This window comes from Malaclemys terrapin, chromosome 21 (assembly GCF_027887155.1).
Source record: "Malaclemys terrapin pileata isolate rMalTer1 chromosome 21, rMalTer1.hap1, whole genome shotgun sequence".
NCBI classification, from domain to species: Eukaryota; Metazoa; Chordata; order Testudines; family Emydidae; genus Malaclemys; species Malaclemys terrapin.
Genome location: NC_071525.1, coordinates 3531124 through 3543939, shown reverse-complemented (window position 1 = coordinate 3543939; position 12816 = coordinate 3531124). Strand labels below are relative to the sequence as shown.

The 12816-nt window shown below is 52.0% G+C and overlaps 1 protein-coding gene across 1 annotated transcript in view; it reads right to left on the bottom strand.

The window, feature by feature from the left end:
* The window catches only part of ARHGEF11 (Rho guanine nucleotide exchange factor 11), an 80694-nt gene that overhangs the window by 36558 nt on the left and 31320 nt on the right, over positions 1–12816 (bottom strand). The window contains exons 2-4 of the mRNA XM_054010752.1: positions 5954–5986; positions 4318–4409; positions 616–714 (exon numbers count right to left, since the gene is read on the bottom strand). Coding sequence (XP_053866727.1) covers positions 616–714; positions 4318–4409; positions 5954–5986 — 224 coding nt within the window. The remainder of the gene's footprint in view (positions 1–615; positions 715–4317; positions 4410–5953; positions 5987–12816) is intronic.

Sequence of the window (12816 nt, the reverse complement as noted above, 5' to 3'; positions counted from 1 at the left end):
AGCAGACAGCACAAAGCTAGAGTGCTTTCGCAGCACACAGCCCAGAGCGAAAGTTGCTGACTGTCGGACGAAGTGGGCATTCACCCTCGAAAGCGTATGCTCCAATACTTCTGTTCGTCTTAAAGGTGCCACAAGACCCTCTGTTGCTTGTGGCTGACTGTGTGTTTGCTGAGGGCGGCTACAAGGGGAATTCCCTGCGCCCCTAGTCCGCCACCAGCTGCGATTATGTAACAACCGGGTAGAGCACTGTGGTTAACCTGGCGCTGCCTGGAGAGCAGAGATGGCGCAACATGGGAACTTGGCTGTTGCTCTCGGGAGCCAATTCTGGGTTAATTCCCACCTGATCGGAATCAAGACTCCTATCTAGGCACATACATACCCCAAGTCCCCCTACCGCCATCCCAACCATGCCCTCACACAGCCTAGCTCCTCTTCATCCTCCAGAATTGCCCTCTCTTGATCCAACAGGCTTTGCAAAGAAGGATCCCCCTTTTCCTCTCTCCCAACCCATCCTGGGGCCAGAGAGGGGCTGGGGGCCAAGTGAACTAGGGGAGTCCCATTCATACACCAACATCTGTAGGCCCCAAGAACGGGGGGGACAGAGTAGCCGCTCACCTTGCCGGACAGACTGCACCAGGACGATCCGGTCCCCGCTGACAGTGAAGCCAAAGCCATCCTGATCCTTCTGGATGATGACACACCGTTGGACCAAACCTTCAGCAGGGCGGGGGGAAAAAAAAACAAACGAGGCATGAGAAGCTGGAGTTTAAATCCATGCTCTAGGCTAGTTGTGGCTCCAATTTCCAGATGGCCCATGGCTACTGTTCGTTCCCTGAGGCCAGGGGAAGACTAAGGCCCAGGAAACAGAAGGCAAACGAACAACAAAACCCCCACACCCCTGAAATGAATTCTTTGTTAACCAAATCCCATGACTTTTCATGTCAAGCTCATGATTTGGGCGGGGCTTGAGACAAGATTTTTGAACGCGATGCGGGAGATCACAAGCAGAGATGTTCTTGCTGTGGAGAGAGCCCACGAGAGGGGAGTAGGACAGATAATGAAGCAAAGCACTATGCCCCAGGATGCCTGGGTTCTAGATTTCAGTGGCTCCATTCCCTTTTAAGGCTGCAGTGTCCCCGGAGATGTTTGTTCAAATCCCATGCTCTGATACCAGCTGCCTTTCAGCCCCTAGATACCACGCTGGCTGCTTCTATACACGGCACAGGGATAGATAGAAAACATCCATTAGGTCCTGTCTAGGCTCTCTCTGGCTTCTCTGGTTCCTTTCCACCGCCTGGAAAGCCAGCGATGCGATTACGCTCATTGTCGCTGGTAGGAATGCAGATGTTGTTAGTGACCATGGAGTGACCCAGCTTCTGTTGTTCCTCGCAACGCATGTAACGCTGACATCATTCTTGAGTAGCTGAGGTCTGGTTCAGAAAAAGAAACCGGGCCTGATCCTCCTTTCCATCGTGTCTTCGCCTGTGCAATGCGAGTGTACAAAAGACTCCGGATTCTGCACTCACATTCCACCAGGGACTGTGTTAGACACTCACTTTGCACAGGTGTAAGTGACCACATGAGGTCGGGGCAGGAGAAAAATCAGGCCCGATTTTGCACAAATGCAACTAATGACACAAAGGTGAGGGGCGGGGAAGTAAGAAATTGGACCCGATTTTGCACAAGTGACAGAGACGCCACAAAGTAAGGGGCACGTGTGTGTGTGTTGTGCACGCGCGTGGGCGTGCATGTAAATAAAATCAGTTCCTAGCAGCTGAACTCACACTGCTCTTTGGGCAGAGGAAGGAAGTAACTTACAAACGTGCAGTCTCAAAGTGGCAAACAAACCAACACGGAGGCAGGATCGGGCCCTATTTACCTAATCTCATATGGCAGATAAGTACTGTTGCCGCTGAGCCCACAAACAGGAATTTTTGTCTGCCATATTCACCATCCTCCCACGGTCAGAGCCATGAGACCCCCAATTCTCATTCTCACTATAAGGCCCCTTTTACAGTGCTGTGGCAGTGTAAAGGAAACAAAGTGGGTGTAACTTATCTGCACTCACTTTTAGGTCCCTTATACTGCCAGCATGGTGTACAGGGACCTTAGGGTAACAGACTCAGACAACAGGTCTCCCACGAAGAGAATGGTCAGTGCATCTGGCTACACTCTCTTTTGGTTCCTGTATTAAACGATCCGCTGTTCCCACATTCTCCCCCCTTTACCATACTCCTCCTTGTTCCCTTCAATTAATCCAGCCTTTTGGAGCCTCACTCATCAATGGTGGATTATTATATCCCCTCCCCAGAACTGCCATAGGATTCGAACGCCTCCTGGGCTTTTAGCCTCCAAGTACCCCCTTAGAGAGGAACGCATCAGAGCCATTTTATAGATCAGGGAAACTGAGGCACCTTGAGTGACTCGCCTGGAGTCGCACAGAAAGAGAATGTCGATTGAAAAGTCTCAAATCCCAGTCCAGTGCCTTAGCCACCAAGTGATCCTTCCTCTAGGCCAGTGGCTCTCAACCTTTCCAGACGACCGTCCCCATTTCAAGAGTCTGATTTGTCTTGCGTACCCCCAGGTTTCACCTCACTTAAAAACGACTTGCTTACAAAATCAGACCTAAAAATACAGCCGTGTGACAGCTCACTGTTACTGACAAATTGCTGACTTTCTCCTTTTTACCATCTAATTATAAAATACATCAATTGGAATACAAATATTGTGCTTACATTTCAGCACATAGCACACAGAGCAGTCTAAACAAGTCATTGTCTGTATGAAATTTTAGCTGGCACTGACTTCGCTAGGGCTTTTTCTGTAGCCTGTTGTAAAACCAGGCAAATATCTAGATGAGTTGATGCACCCCCTGGAAGAGCTCTGCATACCCCCAGGGGTACGTGCACCCCTGGTTGAGAACCACTGCTCTAGGCAGACAGCCATTCCCTTTCCAAGATCAGCAACTGGTGTTGGCGCCAGACAGTCCTGCATCACCTCGTGCCTTTGTGTTGGCCGATTCTTGCATACAGTGCGTGCTCTGCAGCCCGTTCTGCAGTTATACCCCGGCCCTGGGGCTAATCTAGGATCACGGCCTGCAAGCTTTGTTCCAGCGCTGCAGAAGCATTTCCGGGCAAGGCCCCGGCCCCGTGTCACCGCTGCTCTCGTACGCACGGCTCTGTTCTAAAGATTTTCCTCTCCCCTTTTTAGGGTACAGGGACCAACCTGATGCAGCAGGAGTGAGGGCTAGACTGCAACTCACAGTGCAGGAGGGGGACGGCCCCTCCAGTGGGAACTGGGGTGGCACATGCCAAAGCAGGGAGGGCGCTGCAACACCCTTTCCACGTCCACACCTAACCACAAGGCCACTCTTCTCTCTTCACTGCTTGGGCAACTGGAATCGTAAACAGAACCATCGTGGTCATCCCCACTAGCTCTAACCTAGCACTTTTCATCCACAGATCTCCAAGTGCTTCACAAGGGAGGGGAATGTCATTGTCCCCATTTTACTGATGGGGAAACTGAGGCACGGGGAGGGCAGCAATTGGCCGGCTATCAGTGGCAGAGATAATAATAGATTCCTGGGGTCCCAACTCTCAGTTCCCAATTCTACCCTAGACGAAAGGTGTAAGTAGCCCCATATGAAGAGGTAATTATCACAGGAAAACATCATTTTATCCCCCATGACTCCCCCCATCACGGTAAAGGGCAGGTGAGCCGTTCAAACCTACAAAGACCAGAACATGTGATGGCTCATGGGGACGCCCCTACCCCACAATGTCATTCCCAGACAGCCCTTCCCCAACTCCAGAGCTTACTCGGGATCGAACGTTTCTTTCTAGAAAATGACGCCCTCTGGCTGAATCAGCCGTTACGGGTCCAGCTGCAAGAGGCCCGACTAGACGTTCCTTTTGGCCTTATAATCCCCGAGTCTGAGAACAGGAGCTTCACGCTGCGCAGAGACACACGTGCCAAAGCCTCCGGCCACCTGCATCATGACCTTCCGGACAGCTTCACCTGCGTGCCTGATGCTCCCGTGGTCAGGGCGCTCACCGGGGACGTGGGCGACCTGGGTTCTGTTCCCTGCTCTGCTGCCGCGACCTTGGCCAAGTGACTTCCTGTCTGTGGGCCTCAGAATTCCTCATGCGCCCAGTGGGCAGACAAGCCCTGCCCCACCTCCCGGGGGGATCAAGACCATCACAACTGGGAGGTGCCGAGAGATAACGGCGATGGGGGGGCAGAGATGCAGCCAGATGGTACAGCCCCGAGTCTGCTCTCATAGCAACACAGAGCGGGGAGGAGAGAAGTAAAGGCTACCTGTCGTTTCAGTGCAGTCAGACGGCTGGCGGCGGTGCCCTGGAGACCTGCGTCCTGTAGCCGAATCGCCCAGTGAAGACAGGCTGCTTAACCTGAAGGGAATGAGACGGAAACAGTCATGGAGGAACAAGACTCATCCTTCCACTTACAAGAAGCTTCCCTCTAAGGACGCAGCAAGCCCCAGCGGTAGCCGGAGCAGCTCTCACAGCGAGCGATCGTTGTCTGTTTCCCCCAGGGCGCTGGGCCAGAATTGGAGCTGAAGGACCCTTCTCCCCACCGCCAAAAGCGGCCTCCAGCAGAGACAGCCAGAGTCCCCGGGAGGGCGCTACGCCATGTAACCCACGTGTCTGTCAACCCCGGAGGGATGGGAAGCGTTTGGTTTCCACAGAACATGACGAACAACAGAGAGATGCGCTCATGCAAACCACACGCACAGCACAGGAGGTCAGCGTCAGAGCTTACCAGGCTGCAATGGGGCTGATGGAAGAAGAGAACATGAAGCAGCGAGGAATGAATGAGAGACAATGGATAATTACTTTCTTTTTTTATGTTTGGTGCTCTCGCTATTCCCGGCAGTTCTGTGATGGGGGCGGGGGCTGCATTGAGAGCTCTGCAGGCCAAGGCGGAAAGAGGTACAACAGCACTGGCTTTGCAAGTTTCCCAGAACTCTCCTACCCTGGAGGGACCAGCTGACCGTGGGGCGAGACGGGAGCTCCCACTCCACGGTCCGCTCGGTCCTGGTCAGCTCTCTCTGCCTAATGCCTATTGCTGGGGTGGGTCGGCATGCTGTGGGCACACCTACCCAGCCGGAACTGGACAGAGTCCCAACAAACTCTACCCGCAAGCCGCCGGGAGACCTGCAGCCGCGACTCATGGCGAAGGGGAGAGTTCACTCGAGTTATCTACCCTGGCGCTGACACCTCTCTACCTAGCCCAGCTCGAGGGAGAGTAGCCACTCGGGAAAACAGGCAGCAGCGCTATCTCGAGTGTAACCTGTCCCAGCCAATGTGAGTTAATAGCACCACGGTACTCGAGTGAGGGCAGGATTCGAGATTGGGGCAACACCTGAATTAACTGCAGTGAAGACAAGACCTTAGTACCTACTGCCCCCAGCCTGGGGCCAGACTGGAGCCAGGATCCTAGAAGGGAAAGGCCCCATATCCCACCTCTCAAGCCAGCCAGTTCCCCCAGATCTGGTGCCAAATTGGAACCAGGACCCTACAGGGGAAAGGCCCCATATCTGATTCCCCAATCTTCTAGAGCCAGCCACTCCCTCCAACCTGGTGGCATACTGGAGACAGCACCCTATAGAACCCTATGGGGGAAGGCCCCATATTCCATTTCCCAATATCCCCGGGCCAGCCAGTTCTCCCGATCTGATGCCACATTAGTACCAGGACCCTAGAGGTGAAAGACCCCGTTTTCCCTTCCCTGGTCCCCCTTGAGCCAGCCAGGTTGGGGGGGTTGTTGGGTTTTTTTTGGACAATATAAAATGGCAGAAGAAAGGCCAGGAGGATATTTACATGAGAGCTGATTGACACCAAATCCACCTTCACTTTGAACACAGGGGCTTTGACAAAGCGAATGCACCACAAAAGAATGCGATTCTGTCAGCCCGCCCCCAGCCCCATCTTACCTGGGCAGGTGAGAGTGCTTTTTACTGGCTGGCCTGTTGCCCAGGAGGGAAGACAGAAATTGACACCAAAGACAAGGACGGTGGTAAAGATGGCGCATGGTCCAGAGGACAGCATTGGGAGTGCAGGGGGGGAAGAGGAGACAAATAGATAAAAGAGACAGATGTGTAATGGATGACACAGCTGTAAACACACTCAACACTCAGGAGAGTGGACGGACAGACAGCAAGAGGCAGATGCGCTGCTAGCCCTAGGCTTCAGAGCCAGAGTCTGCCGCCCCAGGCCGGGAGGGGCTGCATCATACCCTCTGTGACCCAACGGGGCTCCTTTGAGGAGCGGAAGGGGAGCTCCCCCTCTGTAGCCAATTCAGCTCTTGACCTCTGCGTTCAGGCGGACAGTGGCAAGGGGATGCCAACAGGCGTCCACTAGGGACCAAGTCCCACCAAAATCGTTTCCCACGGGGCATTCAACAGCCAGATGGGTCCAGCAGCCTTGAGAGCCTCACACAGGCCCCGATCCCGCAAAGACTCACTCAGGTGCTTACATTTTATGCATTGGAGTCGCTTGCAGAAAGTGAAGTAAGTGCTTGTGTCTTTGCAGGGCTGGAGCCAAATTCCCTCTGACCCCTTCCCCACGCATCTGTGCGCTGACCACCTTCCCAGCAGCCGATCCTTCCTTCCCAGGCCCCAAGAGCGACGTCCCTTCCCTTCTCCCACCCCTTGCCCAACGCATCGAGTCCGCTCCAGGGCAGGACCGTTTAAAAAGGAGCAAGACTGTTGTGGCGGACGCAGGCAGGGACAGCTCCAGCAAAGGGCGCTGAGTGGTCTCCGTTACGACCCTCGCTGGAGTTTTCCAGCCTCGGGGTCTGGCTCAGAGTGCACAGAACCAGAAAGTTTGCACCGGATTCCTTCGACTGCTTTGTGCACGGAGGAGGAGGAAATGCAGGCTGTCCTCACGGGGACAGAATACCTTCGCCTTTGGGTGCAATACGCGACTGGACTGTCTGAGAAAACATGTGTGACCCTGGAACCAGACACTGCATCGGGAGCCCACACCCGCAGGGAGCGAGGGGACGGGTCGCGAGGTGATGGGGCAGGAGAGGACACCATGGGTCTCATGAGCACACACCCGCAGGGAGGCGAGGGGACAGGTAGCGGGGTGATGGGGTAGGAGAGGACACCATGGGTCTCATGAGCACACACCCGCAGGGAGGCGAGGGGACAGGTAGCGGGGTGATGGGGCAGGAGAGGACACCATGGGTCTCATGAGCACACACCCGCAGGGAGGCGAGGGGACGGGTCGCGAGGTGATGGGGCAGGAGAGGACACCATGGGTCTCATGAGCACACACCTGCAGGGAGGCGAGGGGACAGGTAGCGGGGTGATGGGGCAGGAGAGGACACCATGGGTCTCATGAGCACACACCCGCAGGGAGGCGAGGGGACAGGTAGCGGGGTGATGGGGCAGGAGAGGACACCATAGGTCTCATGAGTACACACCCGCAGGGAGGCGAGGGGACAGGTTCCCCAAGTGCGCGCCTGCACGGCGGGGGTAGGGGGCAAACGACAGGTTCAGTCTGAACTTGGGTGGTTTCCCCAAGCGCATACGCTCACAGCCCCAGCCTTGATCCCGCTGCCAAGCGCCGAGAGGGGCGCTGCCCTCCAGCGCGAGCAACAGCAGAGACGCAAGCTGCAGTACTAAGTGGATCCCTCCTCTCCGAGTGGCGCTGAGCCACCTGCGCGCCTGCTCCCTTGGGGGCCTGATCCAAGAGCAAGACTGATCCAAGGCCCACGGAGAGGATCCCACCGATGTCAGTCTGCTCTGGACCAGAAAGACAGGGGACAGGAGGGCTGTGTCATGGCGTTTCTACTGGGTCAGCACCTGAAGGGCGACAGCAGGTGGCACGGCGCTAGGTGCTGTACGGACATACAATGAGCACCAAAGAGCTTACAGTCTAAAACCCTGCAAACGCAAGGGCCTAACCCTGCCAATCCAGCTGCCCACCTGCCGCTTAGCAGGGGTAACGGAACGGCTGCAGCGCTCCAAACAGGACACACCCTGAGTTTCCCCCGTGCCCCCCACTAACAGTTTTCGATGCTTTTGAGACTCTCCTCCCTAAGCTCCTAAATCCTTTGGGTACACTTCTGAAAATCCGCACCACCTCCGTGCGTTGCCCGGCACACTCACGGGCGCACACCCACCCACACGCACGCCCTCCACGAGGCAGGATCGAGCCCGTTCTCCCGCACGCATACCTTTCTTGAAAAAGCAACACCACCACCGCCATCAACAAATGCACGAGTCAGACAGCAACCATCTCACTGAGGCAGACAGCAAATTCCTTCCTTCCTCGCCTGGGCTAAATCCACACTTAAAAATGAAAGCCAGAAAAGGGGGGAGAGCTGGGGAAGAACTAGTGAAACTCGGTAGGTCTGGACGCTACTGCAGAGTTCTCAACTCCTCCCTAGGAAAAACACCTCCTAGGTAAAGCCAACAGGACCTGATGCTCAGCTCAGTGGCCGAGAGGTCGGGGGGGGGGGGGGGGACGGGGGGACGTGAAGATGCCTGTAAGCCACCTTTGCTCTCCCTGGATTCTGGAACCATGCAGGGGTCTGCCTGGCTCGTGTTGTGAAAAGCAGCCGCAGAGCCACGCAAACTTGCTCTTTGCTTCTAATACAGTCCCCGGGAAGCTGAGAAGAGCGGTAGTGCAGCGCGCTCTGGCCACATCCCCAATCGGCCCCCCAGGGACTGGGCACAGGTCCAGAGCAGAGCTCTTATGCCAGCTCCACACAAGCTGTGCAGGGGCCCTGCACGTGGGGGATTCTCAAGGAGCCAGTTCTGCCCTCTTGAAAGCCCCTGTACGTTGCTCGGGCAGCTACAGGGACCACAGCGTAACCGAAAGTCAGGCCCACCATATCTCTGTTTTAATACATGCATTTGACTCCGGGGCTCTGTACTCTGCAAGTCCAAAGCAAGGACTGGCATTAGCTCTTTGGGACGTGTGCACATATACACGAAAACAAGAAGCCATTGCCAAGTTTTGTGCCGAACTGGTGGAGTAAATCCCCAGGATCCATCCCCCTGCAGCCTGCTCGCACCGCACCTCAAGTCGACACGACTGTTAGAACTCCATTTCCAATCTGGCAAGGTCTTGCACATTTTTTTTTTGGCCCAGACAAAACACAAAGGCCCAACCTTTAAACTTTTGCTCACGATCAGCCGCAGATGGAATCCGGCTGCCGTCCGCAGACCATGCTAACTGCATGCAGAAGGCACCAAGTATGCACGGGAAAAACTATTTCTGCTTCGGCAGCAGTTGTAGGGCAGTGAAACGTTCCACTGGGGGAAAAAGGGAGGAGAACTACAGAGAGGTTCATACCGGGAAGAGGAGGAGAATGTGACCTACTGCTATGGAGTAGGTGGGAAGAAGCGTCCTCTGCTTACAGATGAAGGGACGGAGACCAATCTACAGTATTTCCATGATGCCTGTTCCCACGGTGTGTAACGCTGGGGTAAATCTAAACTGTACGTGCTGGTACCTCCCAAATGTGAAGTTACACCTGGCATCGCCTCAGAGGAGTCAGGGCAGTGATAAGAAAGCAAAGCCACCTGGCCACATTCCTGCATGAGTGGATGGCACATTCCCAGGAATGTCAAGGTGAAGGGCCCACTGATCAAAGCCCAAGTACAGAGAAACACTGGGGGAGGGGGGTGCCTGGGCTGGTCAGAGGTGCTGGTCTGACAGCTCCCAAGCAATGTCGTCTGTGCATCTATAACGCATGGACAGCACAAGCAGCAATACACACACAGGCCTGGTCTAGGCTAGAGAAGTTACTAAACAAGAGGCCCTAACCACTGACCGAAGAGACCTGGGTTCTAGCCCCAGCTCTGCCACTGACCTGCTGCGTGACCTTGGGCAAGTCACGTCCTCGCTCCGTGCCTCGGTTTCCCCTCCCACCCTTTGTCCGTCTCATTGGTTGAGACTGTAAATTCATCGGTGCAGGGGCTAGGTACATACAATGCACAGCTGGGTTCGATAGGCTCTACTGTAATAAAGCTGTTTGATCTACTGGTGCAAACCCCTAATGCAGATGAACTTGAGTCATTTTAACCCTGGCTTAAAAAAAAGTCAGTTCAGCTTGCATCAGTTAAAGCATTGCAACTCATGTAGTGCAGACAAAGCCACAGCACCCTGCTCTGGAGAAGGAGTCCCAGCCTTGCCCAGTCTGTACTAGGTCTCTCTGCCAACCAAGGAGCCCAGTTAGGGCCTTGCCAGCTGTGATGCAGACACTGGAGTGAGATTCACCCAATGAAACAACCATCCGATGAGAATGGCTTCACGTCCAGTAGAGAGGGGACCAGACTAGAGTCAGGGCTCCTAAGAGCTATTTCTGCTTTTCTTCATTTCAATTTATTCAGCTAGTTCAGTTCAATGCCTACAGGTGGATAAAAATAGATTTTAAAACAGATTTTTTATATTTTAAATTGCATTTTTGCTGTTATTTAAATGGTAAGAAGTTTTTTCTTTTTCAAAATAAACCTGTTTAAACTAAAATCTGAATGTAATATAAAATATGTTAAGGCCTTAACTTTTCAGAATCTCTTAAAGCATTTAAGTAAAAATATAAATATGCTGGATCCCTGGATCTCTATCCAAAACTTTAATTTAAAGGCTGATTTTCTATATAAAGAAATAATTAGGGGGGGAAAAAACTTTTGAGGTCAAGCTTTATGGCACAGTGCATCAAATACTGTACTAAGGGCTTGATTGGTATAATAAAAACAAATGCAATATGCTGTTCTGTGTGCATAATTAAATTCAGGTTACCATCCTCATGCAGGCTTGACACAAACCATGAACAAAACATTAATTATCTAGTGAATAAGCAATAAGGCATTCACCATTTTCTAAGATACTAAAAATATACTTTAATAAAATTAAATTAATAAGAACCTAAACCATTAAGCCATATAATTGCTTTAATAAATGCATAGTTATAATGTGCCCCCTTAGGTAGCAAAAAGATGTACCAAATCTAGTGGAAAAGCTCTATTTCGTCGTAAATCAACATGTTTTAATGGTTGTATCAACCGGTGAGAATGCACCTCTCTTTAGAAAATAACTGAAGTACAAAATGCAAAAGTTGATTTAAAACAAATTAAACCAATCAATTATTTAAACCAAGACTTTCCACTTGGTGATTTAAATCAATCCACCCTGAATGACTAGTTCATTCAAATCAGAAATGCATCATTCACCATTTTCAATATAAGAAAAAATGTACATTTAAGAATATGAATAAATGTAAGCTAAGCTTACTTGCTTAAGTATGTCTAGATAGAGCATAAACTCCCGGTTAGCAAAAACTACCACCGGGTTTAATGTAGAGTCTTTATTTAGTTGCCAATCAATGTTTTAATGGTTACCAACCCATGAGAATCATCTTTTCTTTAAGACAATAACTAAAGTACAAAGACAAAACCTGACTGAAATCAATTATTTAAACCAAGGTTTCCTATTTGCGGATTTAAATCATGATTAAAATTGGTGTTTTAAATCACCTTTGATTTAACTCAATTAGTCCTGGTGTTTTACAGAATTTGCTACTGAAATGGGGGGGGAGGGGAGAAAGAGTAGCAAAATTTGCAAAATGATCCAAAATTATTTCGGTCAGTCAAGACCAGAGGAGAAGATTGCAAGGCACTTCAGAGGGATCGAACCAAAGTGGGCAAACGAGCAACAGGATGGCAGATGAAATTCCAAGGGAACAAACCGCTAAGTAATTTGCGGTGCCAGCAGTGAAGTTGGAAACCGAATCAGGACCCAACTCAGCCCCCTGCTCTAGCTGCTAGTGAGAGTTCTGGCTCAGGCTTGTCACGTCCCTATTTCTTATGAATTGTTCAGCTAGTGACTTAGTATCTTAACCCTGAAAATCCACTTGGGGCTTTCCTGCACGCCAAAGGCACCCCAGCGACACCCACGCCTTTGCCAGAAGCCTCTCCCTCTTTGCCAAAAGTGCTACCACTTGTGTCTGAGAAGAGCAAGATCTACATAGGTCCAGGTGGGCCAACTTCCCCCCTCCTCTACGCATCTGGCACCAGACCGCGCTCTCTCGAGCTCTCTGGAGAGGTGGTTGAGGCTAGGGAGTGAATGGAAACAGGGAAGAAGTTAAGTGACTGGAGCGGAAATAGGAAGCAGAAGAGACACTTGTATTAAAGGTGCACACATGTACATGGTTTTCATTTCCTATATAAATGCCCAAGTTTGATTTTAAGAGAGACCAAGGGGAGAGCCAGGTACAGTACAGAGAGCCTCATGCAAGCATCACTTCCAAAGTTCCTTCCTCTGATTCATCTGGAGTAGCTCCTACCCCTCAATACTAGCTCCCTCAGCACATCTCCCTCCAGTCTTGGGCATCTCCTCACCAGCTCCCTATGGGGCCCTCCCTTCAGGCCTGGCCCCCTCCTGAACAAAGAATGCCAATGGTATTGTCTGCCACTGTCTTGCCCTGGGGCCGGGGGCAAGCTGCTTCACCGCCGCGCCTCAGTTTCTCCATCTGTAAAGTGGGGATAATGATACTGACCTGCTTTGTAAAGCACACAGAGCTGTGCATGAAAAGCTGCACAAGACCCACGTATTATGAAATTGTGTAAACCAACTAGCGAGGCTTTTTCAGTGGCCCATGCCACTGTAGTATCCCGAGACTCCTCAGACGCGTTTGTGCACATGGGTTGAACAGACCCAATGAAACACAGATCCAGATCTAAGCAAAGGCCTCCCGAATTCTAGGACACTGACGTTCTAATTTACCATTTCACTGCTGCCCTCATCTCCTCCAGTTCTACTCCGTAGACAATCTGTGCAC